The sequence below is a fragment of the Anolis sagrei genome, chromosome 3 (assembly GCF_037176765.1).
Source record: "Anolis sagrei isolate rAnoSag1 chromosome 3, rAnoSag1.mat, whole genome shotgun sequence".
Lineage (NCBI taxonomy): Eukaryota > Metazoa > Chordata > Lepidosauria > Squamata > Dactyloidae > Anolis > Anolis sagrei.
This window is the reverse complement of record NC_090023.1, coordinates 186,145,391-186,168,986: the sequence shown is the minus strand read 5'-3', so window position 1 is coordinate 186,168,986 and position 23,596 is coordinate 186,145,391. Positions and strand designations below refer to the sequence as shown.

Sequence of the window (23,596 nt, the reverse complement as noted above, 5' to 3'; positions counted from 1 at the left end):
TCCTGAAACATAGCGTTTTTAGGGAGCAGAGTACTATTAGGAAGAATTAGAGAAACCTGTTTCCACCATCTCAGTGTTTCTCAACCTGGGGGTTGGGACCCCTGTAGGGGGGTCGCAAGGGGGTTTCAGAGGGGTCACCAAAGACCATCAGAAAACACATGTTTGTGATGGTCTTAGGAATCCCTTTGGCAGAGAAGACGGAAGATTTCTCCACCTGTCCTTCTCTTCCTTTTTGGAAACAGACAGCCAGGACTCACCAAAAGTCCTTCTTAGCTGTGATTGGTCGGCCTCTCAGTCAAGGGGGGGGGGGCTGTTTCTGAGATTCCAACCAGGGAGGGAGAGCAGGCACGCTCGACGTATGGCAGCATGGTGTGCATGTGCAGGCGAGGGAGAGAGTGGGAGGTGGGAAGGAGGCTCACACCAGCAAGTCCCTTCAAGGCATGGGGTTCTGTGTGAAAGGTTTGGCCCAATTCTATTTTTGGTGGAGTTCAGAATGCTCTTTGATTGTATGTGAACTACAAATCCCAGCAAATACATCTCCCAAATGTTAATGTCTATTTTCTCCAAACTCCACCAATGTTCACAATTCACAGTTAAAATCCATAAAAACAGTAATGGCCCCCAGACTGACTAAAGTTGCCCACTCCTGATTTAAAATACTAGGCCCAACTGCAAATGGCTTTTAAAAAAATGTAGGTGTAGATAATCCATAGAGCATCAATGATTCCTTGTGTCTTAAAACTGTCAGAAGCACTATTTTACCTTTTCCGCAGGAGATTCTATGCTCCTGCCCTAGGTTCAGAAATGTAGTGTAATTTTTTCCCCAAAACGGACTGTTCCTGATCAAGGTTATATAAATCTAATCAAAATTAATTTTTTGGTACACATTCCTGTAGCCCATTTAATGAAATTAAACAAGATCCTTTTATTTGCCACTTTTGAGTATCCTTTGTGGAGAGAAAAAGCAGGGTATAAATATAAATAAACATAGATATAATAATAATTTGTATAGATTCTGATCTACAATGCTTAATAAAAATATATTAGTTGAAGGTTTATGCAGAGCACCCCATTAGTTTGAGAAATGTTAGAAATGATATGTGGCATAGAACTTGCATATTTAAAACTCGTATGACATAATGAAGTTGTTGTTTCTTTTGTAATGGAATAATCTTTCATCACTTTATTGCTTTTCTTCTTCTTCCAGGAAATGGTTGCAGGCTGCTCTGGAACCTCGGGATATGTAAATGGCATTGAAATGCAACTGAAAGATGTAAGACTACATATAAAAATTTCGGCATATGCTACTTTACAAAAATATGTACTCAAGCCATTCAGACTCATCCTTTGCATGTTTACTTGGAATATGTTTCATTAGATTGATTGAAACGGTACTCCCAAATAAGGATGTTTGGGAGTGCAAGCTTTAATACAGAGAATTCCACACCGTAAGAAACTGGAACCATGTTGAATGAACAAAAGAGCTATTCTCTAGTCCAAAGTCTGTCAGCAAATTGTGCCTGTACTATGAAGCAGAGATACCTAGGGGAAAAGGCACTCTTATAGATGGATGTGTACAGAACTTTAAAAATCTTTTCAGCATAGCAACATCCAGAGGTCCAGTCATTTCCCTCCCTTGCCTTGACTTTACTGGCAGAATCTAATGATCCCTAACATCAAATTGGGAAAGATTTATTTAAAATAAGGCTTACATTCAATTCAGTTTCTATAACATTTGGATTTTTAGCCCTTTCCTCTGGCAGCTGACACTAAACATACTGTCTTGGAGTTTTTGTTCTAGAGCTGCAGTGGGAAGGGGAAATTGTTTCTTGCAGTTTCTTATGGGATTAAATGATGTAGTTGTAAAATGCCGCATTGTTATACTGAAAAAAATATTATACAAATGAAAAGTGTTACATGAACAATTTATGCATTTATTTTGGGTTCTGAGCTCCAGTGTTACATCCATATGCCTTACAACAGGCATGGACAAACTAAGGCCCACGGACTGGACACAGCCCTCTGGGCCCTTATGTCCACCCCTCAAAATTTCCTCTGTCCTCTGGGCATAAGGATGTGGTGGCCTGCTGTGCCTTTATGCCGAAAGGACAAGGGAGGAAGTCATGCGGTGGCTTTCAATTGCTGTGTGCCTTCCTTGGGCCTTCCTCCTGGCATAAGGACAGGGCGAGCTGTTCTGGCCCAATGCCAGGAGAAGCCTGGCCCAAACGAAGAGGAAAGTGGTGGGTGAAGCGGTTCCAAAACCACCTCTCCATCTGCTTGTCTCTCCCTTCATTTGGCATCAGGTTGAGGCGAGGCACCTTCCAGATGCCAAGAGAAAGCCTGCCCAGGCAAAAAGGCAAGTGGTGGAAAAAGCAATTCCAAAGCTGCTTCACCTGCCACTTGCCTTTCCCTTCTTCTGGCATCAGGATGGGGCCTCGCCTGATGCCAGAAGAGGCAAGCAGAGGTTGAGGGACTCCCAAAGCCTCACCTTCATCCCAGCATAAGGATGGGGCGAGCAGCTGGGGGAAAGCCAGAGGGTGATCTATCCTTGGTCCAGCCCCTTCCTGGGCTAACACCCCCCCCCCCCAGGCCTACTCACCCCAAAGCCCAGTCTCCTCCATGACCCACTCCCTGCCCCGCCCCCTCCTGGGCCCACTCCGCCCTCTCTCCTGGTCTGACTCTCCTGGCCAAGCACGCAATGTGGCCCCAGGGCAAAAAAGTTTGCCCATGCCTACTTTACACTATTAATTCAAAGATCAAATTTACATAGTCGTGAATAAATGTATTGACATAAGATGGAATTCTGGCAATGTTTTCCTACCCACCTAGTCAATGACTTAGCATCTTGTACAGATCAGTTCTTTAACTTTAGAATTTTAAAAAAGGTTATTTTGAATTGCGGTTCAAACCTCAGTTTTAACTTTTGTAGTTGGAGAATGGGCCAAAACTCCAGAAACTTTCACATCTACCTATTTGGTTTAGAAAGGGCAGAGATGCTGTTATTAAAATGTGCATTTAGCTTCCTTGCAATTTAGAATTGATACTTTAAACCAGGGGTCCTCAAACTTTTTAAACAGAGGGCCAGGTCACAGTCCCCCAAACTGTTGGAGGGCCGGATTATAATTTGGAAAAAAAAATGAATGAATTCCTATGCACACTGCACATATTTTATTTGTAGTGAAAAAAACACTTAAAACAATACAAGAAATAAATAACAATTTTAACAAATATAAACTTATTCGTATTTCAATGGGAAATGTGGGCCTGCTTTTGGCTGAAGAGATAGGATTGCTGTTGTTGTTGTTATGTGCTTTCAAGTCGTTTCAGACTTAGATTGACCCTGAGCGAGGGCCGGGTAAATGACCTTGGAGGGCTGTTTCTGGCCCTTGGGCCTTAGTTTGAGGACCCCTGCTTTAAACTGAAACACAATGTAACCTTTTCTGTTCACATTGCAGTCTTGTTTAGTTGATTGGATTGAACAGCAAATTATTTAGTGTGATGTTTACCAGCTTACTGTAACTGTCTTGTCCATATACTGAGCACTTGCTGAGAAAAATGTCAACCATAAGTATACTGTAAGCGTAGAAAGAGAGAATCTTGGGCTGTTTACCAGCAGCCCATATGCTACCTGGCACACTACTCTTGGACCACTTTCAAAATCAGTGTGATACATCCTTGGGAGCTGTTGTTTCAGGAACACTCCAATTCTATGGGGCTAGCAGAAGGCTGTTTCATGGGTCCAAGTCGTTCTTTTGGATCCAATCCCAAGTTAGCAGAGTAAATAGACTTGCCAGATGGCATGGTTTGAGCTGTGTACGTGGCTATAGGTTTTTATTGGTCTGAATATAAAAAAACAAAACCTTGTGTCAAGTTATCTATACATTCTTAGCATTGTCTTACCATGTGTGTGTTTTCCCTTAATTTCCTTTTGACAAAAGATTTGTATACTGATCTTTCCAGTATCTTCTTATATTAGTTATAATATTCAAAACAGGAAAGAAAATTCAAGTTTACAAACAACATACAGTAAAAAAAACTGACATATATGATGATACAAGGATGCATTAATATATATTGATGCAATTCCAAAAACGTTTTAGGACCATAGCAGTAAATCCAGTAGCAGGAGAAAACATTGTCTAAAAGCCATTAGAAAGTGTTAGTTTTTTAAAGATGCATTACATGCTACTATTAAGAGAGATTGGGAAGAGTTTCCATCAGACAGGACTCGCTCCTTAAAATCTGTCTTCACCATCAAACTATTACACTGATGTTGAAGTCTTGTAAGTCAAGTTTTAAAACTGTAAATCAGACACCAAAGGCTGCACACTTACCTGGGATTAACCCCAGATGACTTCTGTGGGATTTACTTATGTGTAGGCATGTACAAAATGCTATAAATTATGGTCTGACAATCCGCAATAAATGGATTTCTTGAACATCGTCAGCTGAGACATTGCAAAAAACGTAATCAAAAAATTTGCTTAAAGAGGTTTGGAAAATATCCCAAATAGTTTGCCTGTGCTTCCTGGACTAGTGTCAAAATGTGTGTTGTTTGCAAAAGAAACAAAAACAAAAAAAACTAGTGCCAATCACACCTACAGATGGTATGCATATCCATGTCCTATCTTTACAAGGATTTCTTAATCTTAAATAAAACTGATCTTGCTGTTTGATTTAAGATCTTTAGCTTCAGTTATTTGTGTTTACATATCCTGACATCATGGATTGCTTTGGGAACACCATGGCGACAGCACCTCTGTACACATTAAGGGTGTTTTTCTGTGTTGAGTTGAGGAAATGCGGGCAAAAGATACCAGTCTACTGGTAAATATCTGGATCACTTTTAGTAAATCAACAATACTTTGTTTAACAATATCTTGAAGTTAAGCAACTTCATTGTTTAAATCAGGGGTCCTCAAACTTTTTAAACAGAGGGCCAGGCTACAGTCCCTCAAACTGTTGGAGGGCCGGATTATAATTTGAAAAACAAAAACAAACCATGAATGAATCACACACTGCATATATCTTATTTGTAGTGCAAAAAACAATTAAAAACAATACAATAATTAAAATGAAGAACAATTTAAACAAATATAAACTTATTAGTATTTCAATGGGAAGTGTGGGCCTGCTTTTGGCTGATGAGATAGAATTGTAGTTATTGTTGTGAGCTTTCAAATTGTTTCAGACTAAGGTTGACCCTGAGCGAGGGCCAGATAAATGACCTTGGAGGGCCGTATCCGGCCCTCGCGCCTTAGTTTGAGGACCCCTGATCTAAATGATGGAGCCCCTGGTGGTGCAGTGAGTTAAACCCTTATGCCAGCAAGACTGCTGACCGAAAGATCGGCAGTTCGAATCCGGGGAGTGTGGTGAGCTCCCATCTGTCAACTCCAGCTTCCCGTGCAGAGACACGAGAGAAGCCTCCCACAGGATGGTAAAACATCTGTGCATACCCTGGGTAACGTCCTTGCAGACGGTCGGTTCTTTCACACCAGAAGTGACTTGCAGTTTCTCGTAGCTCCTGACACACATACACAAAAAACACCTAAATCTGTATATACTCATTTTAAACTATTGCACAGAGGAGCTAATAATGAATGAAGACCATGATGATGGTTCTTGACATGCTAAAGAGGAAATATTAAGCTGATCAACTCAACCTGGGGGCCCCAGATGTTTTTTGCTTTCAACTCCCAGAAGTCCTAACAGCTGGTAAACTGGCTGGGATTTCTGGGAATTATAGGCTAAAACATCTGGGGACCCACAGGTTGAGAACCACTAAACTAGAAGATCTTCTTATAAGATCTTGAGCACATTAAACTTTCTCTCCAGATTGGGTGGGGAGAGTGGGAGGAATGTTGCATATGGGCTGTTTTTCAGGTACTAATAGGATATTGCTTACTAAAAAAGCAGAGTCTAAATGCATTTTTTTCTGTAAGTCAGTTTTTCTAACTTCATGATTCTCTTCACTTCCAAGGCGTTGGTTAAAAACCAGCAATGGCTTCTGTATGACCAGCAGCGAGAAGCTTATGTTCAGGGCCTTTTGGCGAGGATCTTTGAACTGGAACAACAAGCAAAAGAAGCCAAACCTGAAGGTATTTAGCTATGACTGTTCTTTCAGCTGACCAGTATTTAGAAAAAAATTAGTTTGGATGGAAAATGTTGGCTTAATCAGACTTCTATTTTTAACTATTGACGCCCAAACAGAATACTGTGTGAAATGTAATTTCCCCCTTTTCTGACACTTACGTTCATGGTGTTAAAACGTGTAGGGGGGAGGGGGTGGGTGAATTAATTATTGCTTAGCTACTATGATGTCAATCTTAGGAGAGTATAGGGAAATAAATTCACTCTGACTAGACTTGGCATATTTCCTCCTACCTGATGGTTCAAGTTAATAGGTACACAAAAGTTGCTTTTGAGGTGTGGATTTTTAAACACATTATTTGAAAAAAGCCCTTCCATTTATTGAGGGTGCGCATTTTCAGGAATTACGGTAACTGCTACTATAAACTAGAAAATTCTGGAGAGACTTGGTCACAGGATAGCTGGCGCTACTTAATTTACAGTTTGTTTGCCTGTGTCTTTCATAGGTCCATTAAGTTTCTAGTTTATACCAGCGCAACAGAATGCACTAACTTTTTAATGTACATTGGGATCATTAGGCATTTGTCATAAATCAATTCTTCCTAGAATCCCATGGGTGATGAGTGCTGAAGTATTGTGAGGAGGTATCCCTTTATCAGTGCCTCTGTTCTGTGAATCTGCAAAGGTGGGGTCAATAAAATCACCAGGAAGCATATAATATGAACATTATGATCCTCGTGTAATGGCAGGGCAGTCCCCGCTTTTGGTGGCATATGGAGTGTAGATAGCCTTTGCCCTAGGCAGTTTTGCAAGCTCAGAAGGCCACTGTGTGATGTCTTTGTTGCTTCCGAGCCTTAATGATTAGTCTGGAAAGAGGTTTGATTACTTAGGACCCTTCCACATAGCCATATAACCCTGAATATCAAGGTAGAAAATTCCACAATATCTGCTTTAAACAGGGTTATCTGAGTCCACACTGCCATATATTCCAGTTCAAAGATTGTAAGCTGCCCCGAGTCCTCTTGAGGAGATGGTGGCGGGGTATAAATATTTTTTTTATTATTTTTGTTTATTTATTTATTTGTTTATTTATTTATTTACAGTATTTCTATACCGCTTTTCTCACCCCTAGGGGTACTCAAGGCGGTTTACACATAACTGCCAAAACTTCAATGCCATACATTGGACACTGACGCGATGCCAATCCATAACAATGACAATAATAAAACGACAAGCATAAATCATAATTAGACAGTACATAAGCAATCATTAAAACAATAAATAATAAAAACAGTCTCGCCAGTCATTCTAGTCCATGTCCTTTAAACTCTACAAACATCTACTGTCTGAAGACCTGGTCCTAAAGCCAGGATTTTAATTTCTTTCTAAAAGCCAGGAGGGAGGGAGCAGATCTTACCTCATTTGGGAGTGTGTTCCATAGGCGAGGGGCTACCGCTGAGAAGGCCCTGTCTCTTGTCCCCGCCAGATGTATTTGCGCAATTGATGGGAGCGAGAGCAGGACCTCCCTGGATGATCTTAGATTACAAGATGGGATGTAGGGATGGATGCGTTCTGACAAGTAAGCTGGGCCAGAACCGTATAGAGCTTTATAGATCAAAACCAGCACTTTGAATTGGGTTCGGAAATGGACTGGCAGCCAGTAGAGCTGGCACAGCGCCGGGGGGGGGGGGGGGAGGCTATGCTCCCTGTATGCCGCCCCAGTTAGTAATCTGGCTGCCGCCCGTTGGACTACCTTATTATTATTGACACAAAAACACCGTATGTCACAGCAAATGAGATCTATATGCTGGATTTCGTATCACAAAATCACAAGTCGAACACTTCCCAAGCATCTAAGATTGTGTGATGTATTTTTGAATGATGTGTGCAGATCCAAGTAAGGTGGCCTTTTGCAGTTGACAGATCGTGATTTTGTCGATGTTTATTGTTTCCAAATGCCGGCTGAGATCTTTTGGTACAGCACCCAATGTGCCGATGACCACTGGGACCACTTGTACTGGTTTATGCCAGAGCCTTTGCAGTTCAATTTTGGGGTCTTGATAGCAGCTGAGTTTTTCCTGTTGTTTTTCCTCAATGCAACTGTCACCTGGTATTATCTATATATATAAATCTGTTAGGTTGGTTATACCGGACAGGTAAACTCTAAACCCCCCCAACGAAACTGCACCAAAATTGCCATGGCCCTAGGACAACCCACTCGGTACAAACTAATCCACTCACAATTACAAACAACACAACAACACACTCACAAAGTGGCAAAACAACTGAGCATGCGCACTGCCGCAAAGACCCCAGCGCGCGCGCACACATGGCCGAACGGCCGAACGGCACTTCCCTCCCTCCCTCGCCCAGCACGAACACGTCGCCGCCACAAACACACACACACGCATCGCAACTTCCTCCCACCCCTTCCGGCCCTGAAACACTCCTTCCCTCCTCCAACGCAGCTCTGGTAAAACACGCCCCCTCCCTTCCCCGCAACACAACCAAACGCCGGTAACAACCCCTCCCCCCGCTAACTCACCACACCTCCCTTCCCCGCAACACAAAAACACACACGCCGCTAACGCACACCTCCTCCCTTCCCCGCAACACAACCAAACGCCGGTAACAAACCCCCCTGCCTTCTACACAAACACACACGCTGCTAACTCACCACCCCTCCCTTCCCTGCAACACACAAACACACACGCCCCTAACACACACCCCCTCCCTTCCCCGCAACACAACCAAACGGCGGTAACAAGCCCCCCTGCCTTCCCTGCAACACACAAACACACACGCCGCTAACACACACACCATCCCTTCCCCGCAACACAACCAAACGCCGGTAACAAACCCCCCTGCCTTCCACACAATCACACATGCAGCTAACTCACCACCCCTGCCTTCCCTGCAACACACAAACACACACGCCGCTAACGCACACCCCCTCCCTTCTCCGCAACACAACCAAACGCCGGTAACAAACCCCCCTGCCTTCCACACAATCACACATGCTGCTAACTCACCACCCCTGCCTTCCCTGCAACACACAAACACACACGCCGCTAACGCACACCCCCTCCCTTCTCCGCAACACAACCAAACGCCGGTAACAAACCCCCCTGCCTTCCACACAAACACACACGCCGCTAACTCACCACCCCTCCCTTCTCCTTCTTACCTCCTCCTTCTTCTTCCCCAATCTCACCTCCTCCCCCTCCTTCTTCCTCCCCTCCCCTCTAGGCGAGGGAGGTTCTGTGCAGGGCCTAGCCTTGCATGAAGCCTCTCTTGCCTAGATCGCGATCCGGCCAGAGGGAGGGACGACGGAAGAACAGCAAAAGAGGCGAGTGCTGGGAAGGGAAGGGAAGGGAAGGGAAGGGAAGGGAAAGGCGGGGGGGGGGGGGAAGGAAGGGGAGGCTCCACAACACAACACAACATCTCACAACAGAAGGAGTGACCATCACTCAAACAATTATGATTTTGTCATTTGCGAGATGTAGTTCCTGGGATTTACAGTTCACCTACAATCAAAGAGCATTCTGGACTCCACCAATGATGGAAATGAACCAAACTTGGCACACAGAACTCCCATGACCAACAGAAAGCACTGGAAAAGATTGGAGGGCATTGACCTTGAGTTTGGGAGTTGTAGTTCACCTACATCCAGACAGCACTGTGGACTCAAACAATGATGGATCCGGACCAAACTTAGCATAAGCATTCAATACGCCCAAATATGAACACAGATGAAGTTTGGGGAAAATAGACCTTGACATTTGGGAGTTGTAGTCACTGGAATTCACAGTTCACCAACACTCAAAGAGCATCGTGAACCCCACCAATGACAGAATTAGGGCAAACATGCCACACTGAACCCCTATGGCCAAGCATAAAGAAGGGGGAGGAAGGAGGGATGCCAGAGACAGAAAGAGAGAGGGAAAGAGGGGAAAGGAAGGAGTGTGAGAGAGAGAGAAAGAGGGAAAGAGAGAGAGAAAGAGGGGAAAGGAAGGAGTGTGAGAGAGAGAGAAAGAGGGAAAGAGAGAGAGAAAGAGGGGAAAGGAAGGAGTGTGAGAGAGAGAAAGAGGGAAAGAGAGAGAGAAAGAGGGGAAAGGAAGGAGTGTGAGAGAGAGAAAGAGGGAAAGAGAGAGAAAGAGGGGAAAGGAAGGAGTGTGAGAGAGAAAGAGGGAAAGAGAGAGAGAAAGAGGGGAAAGGAAGGAGTGAGAGAGAGAGAAAGAGGGAAAGAGAGAGAAAGAGGGGAAAGGAAGGAGTGAGAGAGAGAGAAAGAGGGAGAGAGAGAGAGAAAGAGGAGAAAGGAAGGAGTGTGAGAGAGAAAAAGGGGGAAAGAGAGAAAGAGGGGAAAGGAAGGAGTGTGTGAGAGAGAGAGAGGGAAAGAGAGCGAGGGAAGGAAGGAAGAGAGGCCAGGCAGAGAATTCAAAACTCTTACTAAAGGCCACAGCAACGCGTGGCAGGGCACAGCTAGTTATTATTATTATTATTATTACAGCATAAAATGTGGGATTTTATTCAGCTGTGTGGAAGGGGCCTTAGGATGCTACTCTTGGAGAGGTCCTCCTTTCTTCCTATTTATCTCCTTTGAACTGGATCATAGGCATCTACAATGTCAGATAATCCAGTTCAAAGCAGACAATCTGGATTTTATATGGCAGTATAGAAGGTGCCAAAGTCAAGTGTGGGGTAAGGACCACCTATGGGTTCTCTATACCTAAAAAAACTAGCTATCTGGCTGTCTGATCCCTTGCCTGAACAGGTTGCGGCTAGAACCTTGTTCTCATTGTATATGCATGTGTTGTCTGCCTTCAAATTGTTTCCATCATATGGCAATGCTAACGTGACCCAAGCAAAGGGTTTTCTTTGTAATATTTGTTCATGAGGCTGAGAGAGTGAGTTGCTCAAGGTCACCTAGTTTCAATGGCTGAGCAGGAATTTCAATTCCATTTTCCTAGAATCAGTCCAGTGTTCAAATCACTTTCCTGTGCAGGCTTTCAGGTCTTCCTCTGAGTATTGGGTGCCATATTATTTTTTAAAAAGAGACATTGACAAACTCATCCAGAGGAATGCAAGAGGGATCACGAAAGATCTAGATAGCAAGACCAGAAGACAAAACAAACATACTAGCTGTGGGACCAAGCCTTTGGGGAAGTGCAATGAGGCGAAATAGTGTCCTGAGATGGTTTTTAAGCAACTTTTAATGTGAATATAAGTGATTTTAATGTTTGTATATATTTATGGTTTTATGACCTGGCATTGAATGTTTTCCGTATATATGTTGTGCTCCGCCCTGAGTCCCCTGCGGGGTGAGAAGGGCGGAATATAAATGTTTTAAATAAATAAATAAATATTTTCTCCTGCTCAATTGAGCAGAATTATGACTTGTTAATTGTTAGGAGGAATGTCAGGGCAAATCACAGAACACATATACCGCAAACATTCAAGGCCGATTACACAATGACAAGACAGATAACAGAGGTATATATAGGATTTTTCCTCATCATTCAGCATCTTTTGGCAGCTGTGCTCTGTTCCGGCCACAGGGGGGTGCTGTCACTCCATCTCCTTGCCAAGGAGCTTTCTTTGTTTTTAAAGTTTTTTCCGAAATGCTATGCCCTCTTAATGCAGTTAATATACTCACATTGCCGTTTTAAATCCACTCGGTGGGCGGGGAGCTGTGTTGAAGCTCAGGAGCTCATCCTGACCCAGCTTCAAACTGTCAACCTTTCAGTTGGCAAGATTACTGCAGCTGCACCTGGTGATTAACCTGCTGTGCTAAAGCTAGCCCAGTACATTGCCTCTGAACACAGTGGATTCTCATTCACTACAAGTATTCAAACAGAGGCTGAGATATGCTGCAATTTATTTTGCATTGAGCGTTTGGCTAGTTTGTTACCTGTGCATATACTGAACCAGATATACAAGGAATCTAATTATCAAAGAAAATGATGAAACAAAGATTTTACACAGATTAGCCATGGTGTTTAACTGACCTGCTTACCTCTAGGTATTACAGCATATGGGGAAAGCTATAAAACAGTTGCAACTATAACAAACACTAGTAGCCATGCTTGATTTGATAAGGAGATATCACTAGGAGTGGCTTTAAATTAGAATACTTCAAACGCCAGTTAAGTCATAAAAAGGAGCGATGTAATTATGATGCTATGATAAGGGTGTGTGCCTTATAGTTAGATCCAGATTGTAATGGCTGAGAATTGTACGCTATTTTAGCTGTCATATTTTGATTGTAGGGAGATTTCAGGGTACTGGTGTGCTGCTGAGCATGACGGTGACGAAAGAAAAAAAAATCTGACAGAAATACCAGGATAATTTGCCAAAAGATGTCCTCCTTTCCAACACTAATATTCTAAGAGCCTGTAGAAGCAGCACAGAAAGCACCTTTAAACTGAGTTTTTTTTCTGTGTCACAAGCGACTTGAGAAACTGCAAGTTGCTTCTGGCATGAGAAAATTGGCTGTCTGCAAGGACGTTGCCCAGGGGATGCTTGTATGATTTACCATCCTGCGGGAGGCTTCTCTCATGTCTCCGCATGGGAAGCCGGAGCTGACAGATGGGAGCTCACCCTGCTCCCTGGATTTGAATCGCTAACCTTTTCGTCAGCAGTCCTGCTGGCACAATGGTTTAACCCATTGTGCCATCAAGGGCTCCTTCAAAGTGAGGTCATGTCTTATTTTCAATTTAGAAGTGCATGTTTGATAAGGAATGAAGTTTAGAAACATTATTATTATTATTATTATTATTATTATTATTATTATTATTGTTATTATTACTAGCTGTACCCACCACGCATTGCTGTGGCCAACCTTTCCTCCCTCTTTCTCTCCTTCTTTCTCTCCTTCCTTTGCTCCCTCCTTCCTTCCCTTTTCTTCTTTCCATCTCTCCTCCCTTCCTTCTCTGCTTCCTTCTCTACCTCTTTCCTTCCTCCCTTTTTCTTCCCCCCCCCTCTTTCTCTCCTTTCTTCCTTCTCTACCTCTTTCCTTCCTTTGCTTTTTTGCTTCCATTCTTCTTTCTGTCTTTCCTTCCCCCTCTTTCCCTCCTTTCTTCCTTTTCTACCTCTTTCCCTCCTTCACTTTTGGCTTCCATCTTTCCTTCCCTCCCTCTTTCTCTCCTTCTTTCCCTCCTTCCTTCACTCTATCTTTCCTTCTTTTCCTTTCCTTCTCTCCTTCCTTCCTTCCTTCCTTCTCTACCTCTTTCCTTCCTTCTTTCACTCTTTGCTTCCATGCTTCCTTCTCTCTTTCATTCTTTCTTTCTCTCTCTCTTTCTCTCCTTCCTTTGCTCCCTCTTTCCTTCTTTCCCTTTTTCTTCCCTTTTTTCCTTTCCCTTTCTCTCCTTTCTTTCTTTCTTTCTTTCTTTCTTTTTTTCTTTCTTTCTCCCCTTCCTTCACTCCCTCTTCCTTTTTTCTGTATTGTCATTTTGCTTTCTGTCATTTAGCTTTTTGGGGTTTTTTAAGTCCTTTCCACTGTTTTTTTTTGGGGGGGGGGAGTGGTTTATGAGTGATGGTCACTCATTGGTCTTTTAGGAGTACACTATCCAAATTGTGTGTTAATTCATCCAGTAGTTTTTGAGTTCTGTTAATCCCACACAGGAACATTACATTTTTATTTATATAGATTATTTGCATAACAGCCGATATGGGCATGTTCTTGGAACTCAGTCCAAAACAGAAACTTTTCCAAGCTATTTTGTAAGTCAAAGATGAATTTGAGGGGACCGAGAAGTCGCTGCATTGACTGTTGTCCTATAGAGAGGTCCAAGTTAAGAATTTAATTTGTTTACTTCTCCATAACCATGAATGTGTATATGCATACCCCTTAAACTTATTAACAAACTATAAGCTGCCTTCCAGGCAACCAGTCTCTAAATCAACATTTCCATAAAGCAGAAAGGAAAATAAATAAAATAAGAAAAAAGTTGTTCTTAAAACCCTTTACGAAATGAACAGCCTTTTTAAAAGTTCCGCAGATCAGTACTTAATAAAACGTTTGGAATAATGGAGCTTCATGAGCCATCATGTTGAGGATCCCCTTGGCAACCAGCAATTTCACATCTTTAATAGATGGCCCTAAAAGCAGGCATTGATCCCAGGCCTAATCAAGCTTGTACAGGTGCAGTCAGTCCTTCAGATATCGCTGTTATCTGCCTGAGCAAGATTATATCTTTAGCAAGTCTTTTTGTGACCCTTTTTTATTCTGTTATCTTTGCATCCAGTGCTTTTCTCTTCTGTGTGGGGCAAATTCTGAATCTATACATTGGTATCCTATTTTCCTGAAAATGCCGAGCAACATTTGAGCCTCTCCATGACCTGCTCAGGATGCAGGAAATTATTTTTCAATACCACTTGAACTTGAACCAGATCTTTGAGCATGTGCACCGTGAATTAGCTATATGTACTGTTTCGTATAAACTGCCACATCGAGGGGCTGTCCCATTTTCCATCGATGTAGCAGTTTCTTAACCAGTAATTGACACAGAGGAAGAAAATCTAGGTTTTACCCCAGTTCTGCTCCACTAAAACCAACAGAAGTCATGTTTTGGAGTTCAGCTGCAGCAGGATCACTGCCTTGGGGTGCTATTATAAAATTATTTATTATTATTTTGGACATTTGTATTCTGTCCTACCGACTTTCACAGAGGGATTCAGGGCAGCTAACAACTGGCACACCATGGTGCTAACAACCAGCACACCATGGTGCCTACAACCAAAAGCGTAAACATACAATTTAAATAAAAACAGTATGTGTGCCTTCCCGGAATAAGGAAAAATTCCCAGCAACATATCCTCAGAATGCACTTTTCTATTGGATTGGGTTGGTCTGCGCGCCCCTCATTTCTTTTAAAACCCTTATACCAGATATATCCTACCTTGTTCATGCCCAGCGTTTATTTTTTAAGTTTTAAACTATTACATTTGGCCCGACAATAGGTTTTTAAATCCTTGTGTGTTATTGCTTATTGTTTATTCTTTATATGTGACTTATATTAACTGTATTGTATTGTATTGTTTTTGTTTATTGCTTTCTTGTTTTTATTGATGTGTTGTTGGGTTGGTCTCATGTAAGCCGCTCCGAGTCCCTTGGTGAGATGGTGGCAGGGTATAAAGTTTTATTATTATTATTATTATTATTATTATTATTATTATTAATATAAAAACAGTATTAAAACATTCAAACAGTCGCCGATTTAAGTCATCGTCCTAAAAGCAGTCCATCAAGTCCATTAAAACCGTCGCTTTGCCAGCAGGTCAGCCTTGTCTTCAAAGGCCCGATCCCATAGCTAGGATTTCACTTGTTTCTGAAAGGTCAGGAGGGATGGAGCGGATCTAATTTTGCTTGGGAGGGAGTTCCACAGCCGAGGGGCCACCACAGAAAAGGCCCTGTCCCTTGTCCCCACCAAACATGATTGTGATGATGGGGGGACAATGAGCAGGGCCTCCCCGGATGATCTTAGGGTCCTAGGTGGATCGTAGTGGAAGATACGTTCGGACAAGTAAACTGGGCCAGAATCGTTCAGGGCTTTATAGGCCAAAGCCAACACTTTGAATTGTGCCTGGAAGCTAATAGGCAGCCAGTGGAACTGCCGTCGCAAGGGCATTGTGCGCTCCCTGTACCCCAGTGAGCAACTGAGTGTTGGACTAATTGGAGCTTCCGGGCAGTCTTCAGAGGCAAAATATCAATAGGTGTCATATGGAACATAGTAAGTCATGCCAGCAGATAAGACACTATATTTATTTATTTACCATACTTGTATCCTGCCGTTCTCAACCTTGAAGGGGACTCAAGGCGGCCTTACAAAGGCAACAATTCAGTGCCGCATGTACATATACATGAATGAATAAACAAAAACGTTAAAACCAACCAATTAAAACATAAAATTAAAACAACAATTAAAATCACATAATCCAGGTCATCTTCCAGGGCCAGTCTGGGTTGTCATTAAGTTAATTTATAGTCTCTTATTGTACTGCTCCCACTATTGACCAAAAGCTTAATCCCAGAGCCACGTTTCAGGGTTTTTTTTCCCTGAAGGCCAGGAGGGAGGGGGGCAATCTGATTTTACCAGGGAGAGAGTTCCATAGACGAGGGACCACCACTGAGAAGGCCCTGTCTCTCATCCCCACCAGTCATGTTTGAAAATCTCCCCTTATGATCTTAGCCACCGAGGTGGATCATGGAGGGAGATACGTTCAGACAGGTAAGCTGGGCCAGAACCGTTTAGGGGTTTATAGGCTAAAGCCATCACTTTGAATTGTGCTCGGTAGCACACTGGCAGCCAGTGGAGCTGTCGTAACAGGGGGTTGTATGGTCCCTGTATGCCACTCCAGTGAGCAATCTGGCTGCCACCCATTGGACCATTTGAAGCTTCCGAACAGTCTTCAAAGGCAACCCCATGTAGAGCACATTGCAGTAGCCTAGTCTCGATGTAACAAGGGCGTGGACCACCATGGTCAAGTCTGGCTTCCCAAGATACAGGGGCAACTGGCATACAAGTTTTCGCACTGCAGCAGTTGCCTTAGTTAACTTCATATTTCTAAGACGCATAAGTTTTCTTATCTTCTGATATTTCTTCCCACTTTCTCTTGTTTTTGCTCTCTGGTGGGTTCTTTCAAGAAGATAAGCAAAGATATTATGAGCAGCTCTTAGCCGCTGCCCGAAATGATCTCCAGGCCGAACGGCGTAATGTCTCCCAGCTGCATTCTGATCTGAATGAATTCAAAAGGAAGTATGATGAAGCCAAGCAGGAAGTGATAAATTTGAATAGCCTACAGAAACAGCAGAAACAGTTTGATGTTAAGACTCTTCAAGATGAAAACCACCTCAAAGGGCAGATAATACAGAGGCTTACACGTGAAAATGATGTTATGCGAGAAAAACTAGACGAAGAAAGAAAACGGACACAAACTCTCTCGTCTCAGGTTTGTGTATGAGAATAACCAAGATTTTGTTGCAATATTGATGTGATGTGCCTTCCTGAAAACACTACTGGCGATATAAAATATTTTAAAATTATTTAATTATGTTAAAATTATTGCACAATAACATATTACTAATATCCAATGAGACATAATACAGTCATCCCTCCAGATTTGTTTTCCAAAGTCCTAGTACAACAATTAAACCACGACACCCCACTGGGATAATTAAACCATGAATTTAATGATATCGGGATTCAAATGTTTAGTCAAATACTGGTACTGTTTGTCCATCCTGAGTTGTTTTCCATGGAAAGTAATAATAATCTTTATTTGTACCCTGCCACCATCTCCCCAAAAGGACTTGGGGTAGATGAAGCACTCCAAGTGCCACGTGCAGACAACAATATCTAAGTATAAATGCAATGATGTAAGTATAATCAACAGTGCATAAAATCTCATTGATAAATTTATTTAAAAAAATGAAAATTATAAAATTCCTAAAACGCAGTGGAACCTGCTGGATGGCTATCTGTCATAACAATCAATCAAAGTGCAGGCCAGTACTATCAATGATTCATCACATTTCCCATGGAGTAGTCAGGATCAAAGGCTGTCTGAAGAGCCATGTTTTTAGACACATTAAATGCACGTTCCATGGAAAGCAATGCTGGGATGATAGGCAATGTTCATGCTTGGATTAATGTGGGAGTACCTTTGGATGGATTACCCATGGGAAGATAGAAAATATTGAGCTAGAGGTAAAAGAAAGAAAATTATTGTTGTTCATTATGTTTCTTTCTCTAGTGTGAGAGCTTTCAGAGGGGCAAAACATACCAGCCATAGAAAGATATCTTGCATCTACACATATGGATCATTCAAGCCTTGTTTTGTTAATATTGTTTTCTCTATATATTTTAGGTTGAATTGCTGCACAGATCTTTGGTAAAACAACAGGAGGAAAATACAAGGATGGCAACTCTGGAACAACAGGTATCAAATTATACTTTACTATTTTAGTACACGTAACTGTTCCTAACACTTCTCAGTCCAAAGTAAAATTCGGAGGCATTATGTTCACTTTAGTACTTTAAAAAATATTATGAAGCAATCACAAAGCACTCACCCCAACCTCATACTGAGGCAGATATCTATTTCTGATTTTAGCAATCTGTCATAGTAGTAACTGCTAGCCATGGGCCCGGAATCTATATAATTCGATTAATTCATGTTTCCGTTTCGTTTCGTCTATTTGGGTGGCACAATATGGTACACCCCTTTCCAGTACGGAAAAAAACCAGCAAAATTAAAAGGAAAGTAGGGATAGAAACTGTTTGGTTGCCTGCTTTTTGCACCACGGAGCCCTGCTTGTCAGGCCAATCAGCGGAGGAGAATGACATCTGCTTCGTCTGCTGCCTGCCTTGCCTTGCCCACCATTGCTCTGCAGACCAATAGGAAAGCATCAGAGTGTAAGCCCTGTCTTTACACTCACTTCTCTTCTGCAGATGGAGAGCTAAACTTCTCAGGGTTAGATGAATCTTAAGTAATTAATCCAGGTTGTAATGAAGGATGTACATACAACCCATGCCATGTTTTTAAGGAGATTTTATTTATAGAAAGAAAAAATCCCTAAAAATTGGGGGATGACTCAAAGGTTATAAAACTTGGTGGGCAAAAAGTGGTAGATGTGCCCAGCATGTGTGGAAGTTTTCTCCCCTCTGTCCCTAAAACTGAGGGGAAGGGGAGTCTGGGGATGCAGTATAAAACGCCCATTTGGATAGCTGCCCTGTTTTTGGAAGAGGTGAACAAAAAGTAAAACGGGGCGAAATGAATGAAACAGAACGGATAGCGATTCCATACAAATGCGCGAAACTAGTAACTGCTCCTCATTTAAGTTCTTAGTAAGAATTAAAGACATTGGACTCAAAGGCTCAATTTAATTTTCCATTTATGGAGATTACAGAATACCTTTCCTTTCAATGAAAACAGATTCCACAGAGTATCCCAAGCTGGTATTAGGTATGTAATATGGAATAGAGGAGTTGTCTTCCTGGTTTCATTAGCAGACAGTCAACCATTAGATATTGGCAATTAATAACAATCCTTAGTTTGTCCGTGCTTTCATTGCTCCTTCTAGATGTTCCTGGCGTAACCAATCTGGCTGACATGTTTTGAACTACTTGTAGTTTCCAAACTTGGTACAGAAGTAGCCCAGTGTACAGTACATAGCTGAAGTCCAGCCTTGGATGAACTGCTAGTAAACTTCATTAAAAGAAATATATGTTCAGCCACAACTTTAAAACTAGATTATTGGAACAATGAAACATAAAAAGGCATTGAATATACCCTTTGATTGAGCCTTCCATTATACCATGAAAGTTGTAACATGATTTTTAAAAACCTGTTGTTTTTTTACACCAGATCCAGGCCTGCACTTTAGATTTTGAGAACGAAAAGCTTGATCGGCACAACTTGCAGCATCAATTGCATAAAGTCCTTAAAGAGCTTCGTAAGGCACGGGAGCAAATCACACGTCTTGAACCCTCAGTGAGTATTTCAAGGGTCCTGATACTTGGAATGTACACTTACACTTAACTAAGTAACTTCTCTTGGACCAACTTCCTGAAATCTGTCAGAAGCATCATTTACTTGCTGACAGAATCGACCTCGTTTTCTCCATGCAGCTAAAGCCTCATAGACGAAGTTAGAAGGGGAGTTATAGTTGTGGCAATATTTTCAAAACTGCAACTAAATAGCACCTTAAATATTTTTTTGAAGCACCTTAAATATTTTTATCTATATAAATAAAAATCTAATGTTCGTTTGTGGGATTAACATAACTCAAAAACCACTGGACAAATTGCCACCAAATTGCCCCAAAGAGTAACCATCACTAAAAAAATAGATTGTGTCATTTGGGGTTTGTAGTTGCTGGGATTTACAGTTCACCTACAATCAAAGGGCATTCTGAACCTCACCAATGATGGAATTGAACCAAACTTGGCACATAGAACTCACACAAGCAACAAAAAATCCTGGAAGGGTTTGGTGGGCATTGACCTTGAGTTTGGGAGTTGCAGTTCACCTACACCCAGAGAGCACTGTGGACTCAAAACAGTGATGGATCTGGATGAAACTTGACATGAATACTCCATATGCCCACATGTGAACACAGATGGAGTTTGGGGAAAATAGACCTTGACATTTGGGATTTGTAGTTGCTGTGGTTTATGGTTCACAAACAATCAAGGAGCATTTTGAACCTCACCAATGATAAAATTGGGCCAAACCTCCCACACAGAACCTGAACAACCAACAGAAAATACTGTATTTTCTAGTGGTCTTTCGCAACCTTTCTGACACCTCCTCATGACCCCCCCCGGGTTCCAACCCCCAGGTTAAGAAATGCTGCCTTAAGGCCATCCAGTCTACCTCCCTTCACCAGGGCAAGAAAACATAATCAAAGCCCTTCTGACAAAGAGCCACCCAGCCATATAGATAGATAGACAGATAGACAGATAGATATGATTCTCTCACACAGAGACATATATATATGACATAAAATCATAGATTTGAAAGGGACCCCTAAAGAAGGATAATTCTATGTTGCATGTTCCAGAGTAGGCAAACCAGACAATATCCACATCATCAACACTAACAAAGAAACAACAAGAAGTACTGTTTACCCACAAGCATAAAGAAATTACATATATTAGAAATCAACACTTTCTCATTACTTTATTTTCCAGATCACCAGATTGGGCCACAGCAACGAGTGGCATGGGACAGCTAGTTGATAATAAAAGGTTAGGGAAAATGGTTAGGGTTAGCAGTCAAAAAAATTGCAACTAAATAGAGATTCTGAATACAAAGCAGTTAGGGAAGGATAAGTCTTGTTTTGTATTCATGACTGCTACTTAGTCATGGTTGTGACAGTACTGCCACCATCATTACCCCCTCCCCACACACACACTTTACTAGGAATTCATTCTACTATTGATTGCAGCAAAGGTGAATGATGTTTCCATCAAATTTGTGGAGTTCTTAGAAAGTCTACACTTGATCTTAGCCAAAAGGCCGAGAAGCAATCAATCACAGACTGTGGGATATTGCTTTTTATGAACTGTACTCTCGCTCTTATGTATCTTGCTCCCCTACTGCCCTGTACATACATTATGTTAAGACTTTCCATGCAGCAAATTATCTAAAGGACTTGACTGTGGCCAAATACTGTAGCCTATTTTCCAAGGCAAGGTGTAATGTGTTCCCATCTGAACTGCTGCATGGGAAATTTGCCGGTATCCCATATAATGAAAGACTTTGCCCGTGTAACAAACAGGAAGTAGAATACATCTACCATAATCTACTGTCATGTAATTTTTTATGAACAAGCTCGAGCACACATCATTAGTCCCCCATTGAGAAACTTACCAGCCAGTCAAGTGAAAATTTATGTGAAGTTGTTACTTGGTGATGATCTTCCCTACCTGACTCTGGTTGTTGCCAAGTTTCTTTCCGAGGCAGCCAGGATAAGGCAATTCTCTGTTTTGGACACAGGTTGAAACATGCCTGGTACCTTTTGTAGTCTTTTTCCTATGGTCATAGCTATCTTGTATGGCTTCAATCAGTTTTAATCACGTATTTTAACCAGTTTTAACTCTTGTTAATTTCATCCAACTATGTGTTAAATCAGTCTGTTTTGTTAATCTTATTAACCTTGCATATTTTGTACACTTACGGAGCAATAGGGATCTTTGGACCATAATAAAATGATGTTGTTGTTGCACTAAAGTCTAACCAGCAACAGAAAGAGTGAGAATGAAGAACATGATACACGGGTGATGCCCCGCTTAAGTAAGCAGCTGATACAGGGTTCTAGAAAGTTATTTTTACTCCTATATATCTGGCTATTTTACCCTATAAAGAACAATTTTCTACTATAAAATACATATTATATTTTAAACCATTTTTTTCCAGAAGCTTCCCGAACATGGAGAATGTATCGAAGTCATCCAAAACTTCGAGACTGGCTTTCAAGACAAGCTGACACTTCAAGACAAATGTTCTCCACCAAGACGATCCAATCTTCTTGACGAAAGTTTCCTGGAATGCCCCAAATGTAAAGCACAATATCCTACAAGCCAGCATAGGGAATTATTAGCCCATATTGATTTTTGTGCAGATTAAACACAAGTGCAAACTTCTAGGTATGTGTTAGTAAACCAGGGCATTCTCATTGAAAATAACAGCTTTTTAAAAAGCAACGCACTTAAATTCTGTAGGATTACAACTTATATCCCAGCTAAAACATTGTGTTTTTAATAGCGCAATGGTCTCACCTCAACCATGTGAAGTAAACAATGTTGCTTCAGACACAGTATCTTGAATTCTAAACTACTGATCAAATTTGCACTATCAGATCCAATAAAGATCTTTGGTTTAGTGTTTCCCATCGCCCGTTACACCAGTCAAATGTTCAACATTACTCCAAACATTCCTCTTTTCAATCTTGAGGATAGCTCTCCTATATATTGTTTGACTGTATGAGTATATAATTGCTTTGTGCTGTGTGCCTGTAGTAATCCATATTGCCATTTTGGTCTGTAAGATGTAAAAAGGAAAAAAATGTTTTAAATGTAGGGTGATCTGTAAATATGTAGTCATTATGAGGGAATATTGGGGTGGCCAAAGGCTATAGCTGAAAAGTAGTCCAAACTTTGTGCATATCTTAAACAAAGGGGGTGCAGCCTTAAATTCCAAGCATCAGCGTGCCTCTTAGGACTATTTCTATACACTCCTTTTTGCACATTGTTGTCCCACTGCTAAAAGCTAGGGATATAATTTATCAGGGAACCTATATAAGGGAATGCTTTTTAAAAAATAATAAAATACAATTGGCTACGCCAGCAATTTCCTCTGTGTGTTTTCATTCAACTTTGCAAACTTTTTGCAAAGAAAGCCAGATTTGGTGAGGTGAAAATGTGTGGGGGGGGGGGGGGGGAGCTAACCATTCAGACTGATGTTCATTGAACCATTAACATTAAATGCTAATAAACTAACTGTCTCTTAATATCAGATGAAAAGTCACCAATTCTTCATTTATTATTTCGTATCAAAAGCATTGCATAAATTAGGATAAAACCGATAAAAATAGAAGGAGCGCAGGCGGCTAAATATCTTTTGACCAAAAACGGGCAACATCAATGGCATTGTCTGTAGCCTCCAATAATTCTTCCTCTGTACATGAGGCAGGGCATAGTGGGCAAGCATACCAATTCTTCATACCAGTGTTATGAGCCAGGCAAACACTGGCAAACTCTTGCTTCTCAGGACAAATTTTCTCCACCATTTTTATCATGCAGTCTTTAATAAATTCACGATCAGTAAAAGGTTTGCCATGCCTGGCAATCAGTGATGCCACCTCGTAGCTTGCCTTTGTGGCATTTTCATTTGACTCACAGGCTCTTGTGAAAAAGTGCTGCTGTGCTGTTAAAGCAGCTTCCAATTGCTTCGGTTTTTCACCACATATGTTCCCAGTTAGCTTGTTGTAGTTAGCATG

At 41.6% G+C, this 23,596-nt stretch overlaps 1 protein-coding gene across 3 annotated transcripts in view; it reads left to right on the top strand.

Annotated features, from left to right (window-relative positions):
• CEP55 (centrosomal protein 55) overlaps positions 1-22,943 on the top strand; it is a 32,082-nt gene extending 9,139 nt beyond the window's left edge. Inside the window, exons 4-9 of one of the 3 annotated variants that reach the window (XM_060768722.2) lie at positions 1,208-1,273; positions 5,981-6,098; positions 16,736-17,040; positions 17,959-18,030; positions 19,459-19,584; positions 22,018-22,943. In XM_060768722.2, the coding sequence (XP_060624705.2) occupies positions 1,208-1,273; positions 5,981-6,098; positions 16,736-17,040; positions 17,959-18,030; positions 19,459-19,584; positions 22,018-22,224 (894 nt within the window). In that variant the 3' untranslated portion in view covers positions 22,225-22,943. Of the gene's footprint in view, positions 1-1,207; positions 1,274-5,980; positions 6,099-16,735; positions 17,041-17,958; positions 18,031-19,458; positions 19,585-22,014 lie in introns of all 3 variants that reach the window. The other 2 variants (XM_060768720.2, XM_060768721.2) reach the window with 2 other exon arrangements.
• Positions 22,944-23,596: the final 653 nt, after the last annotated feature.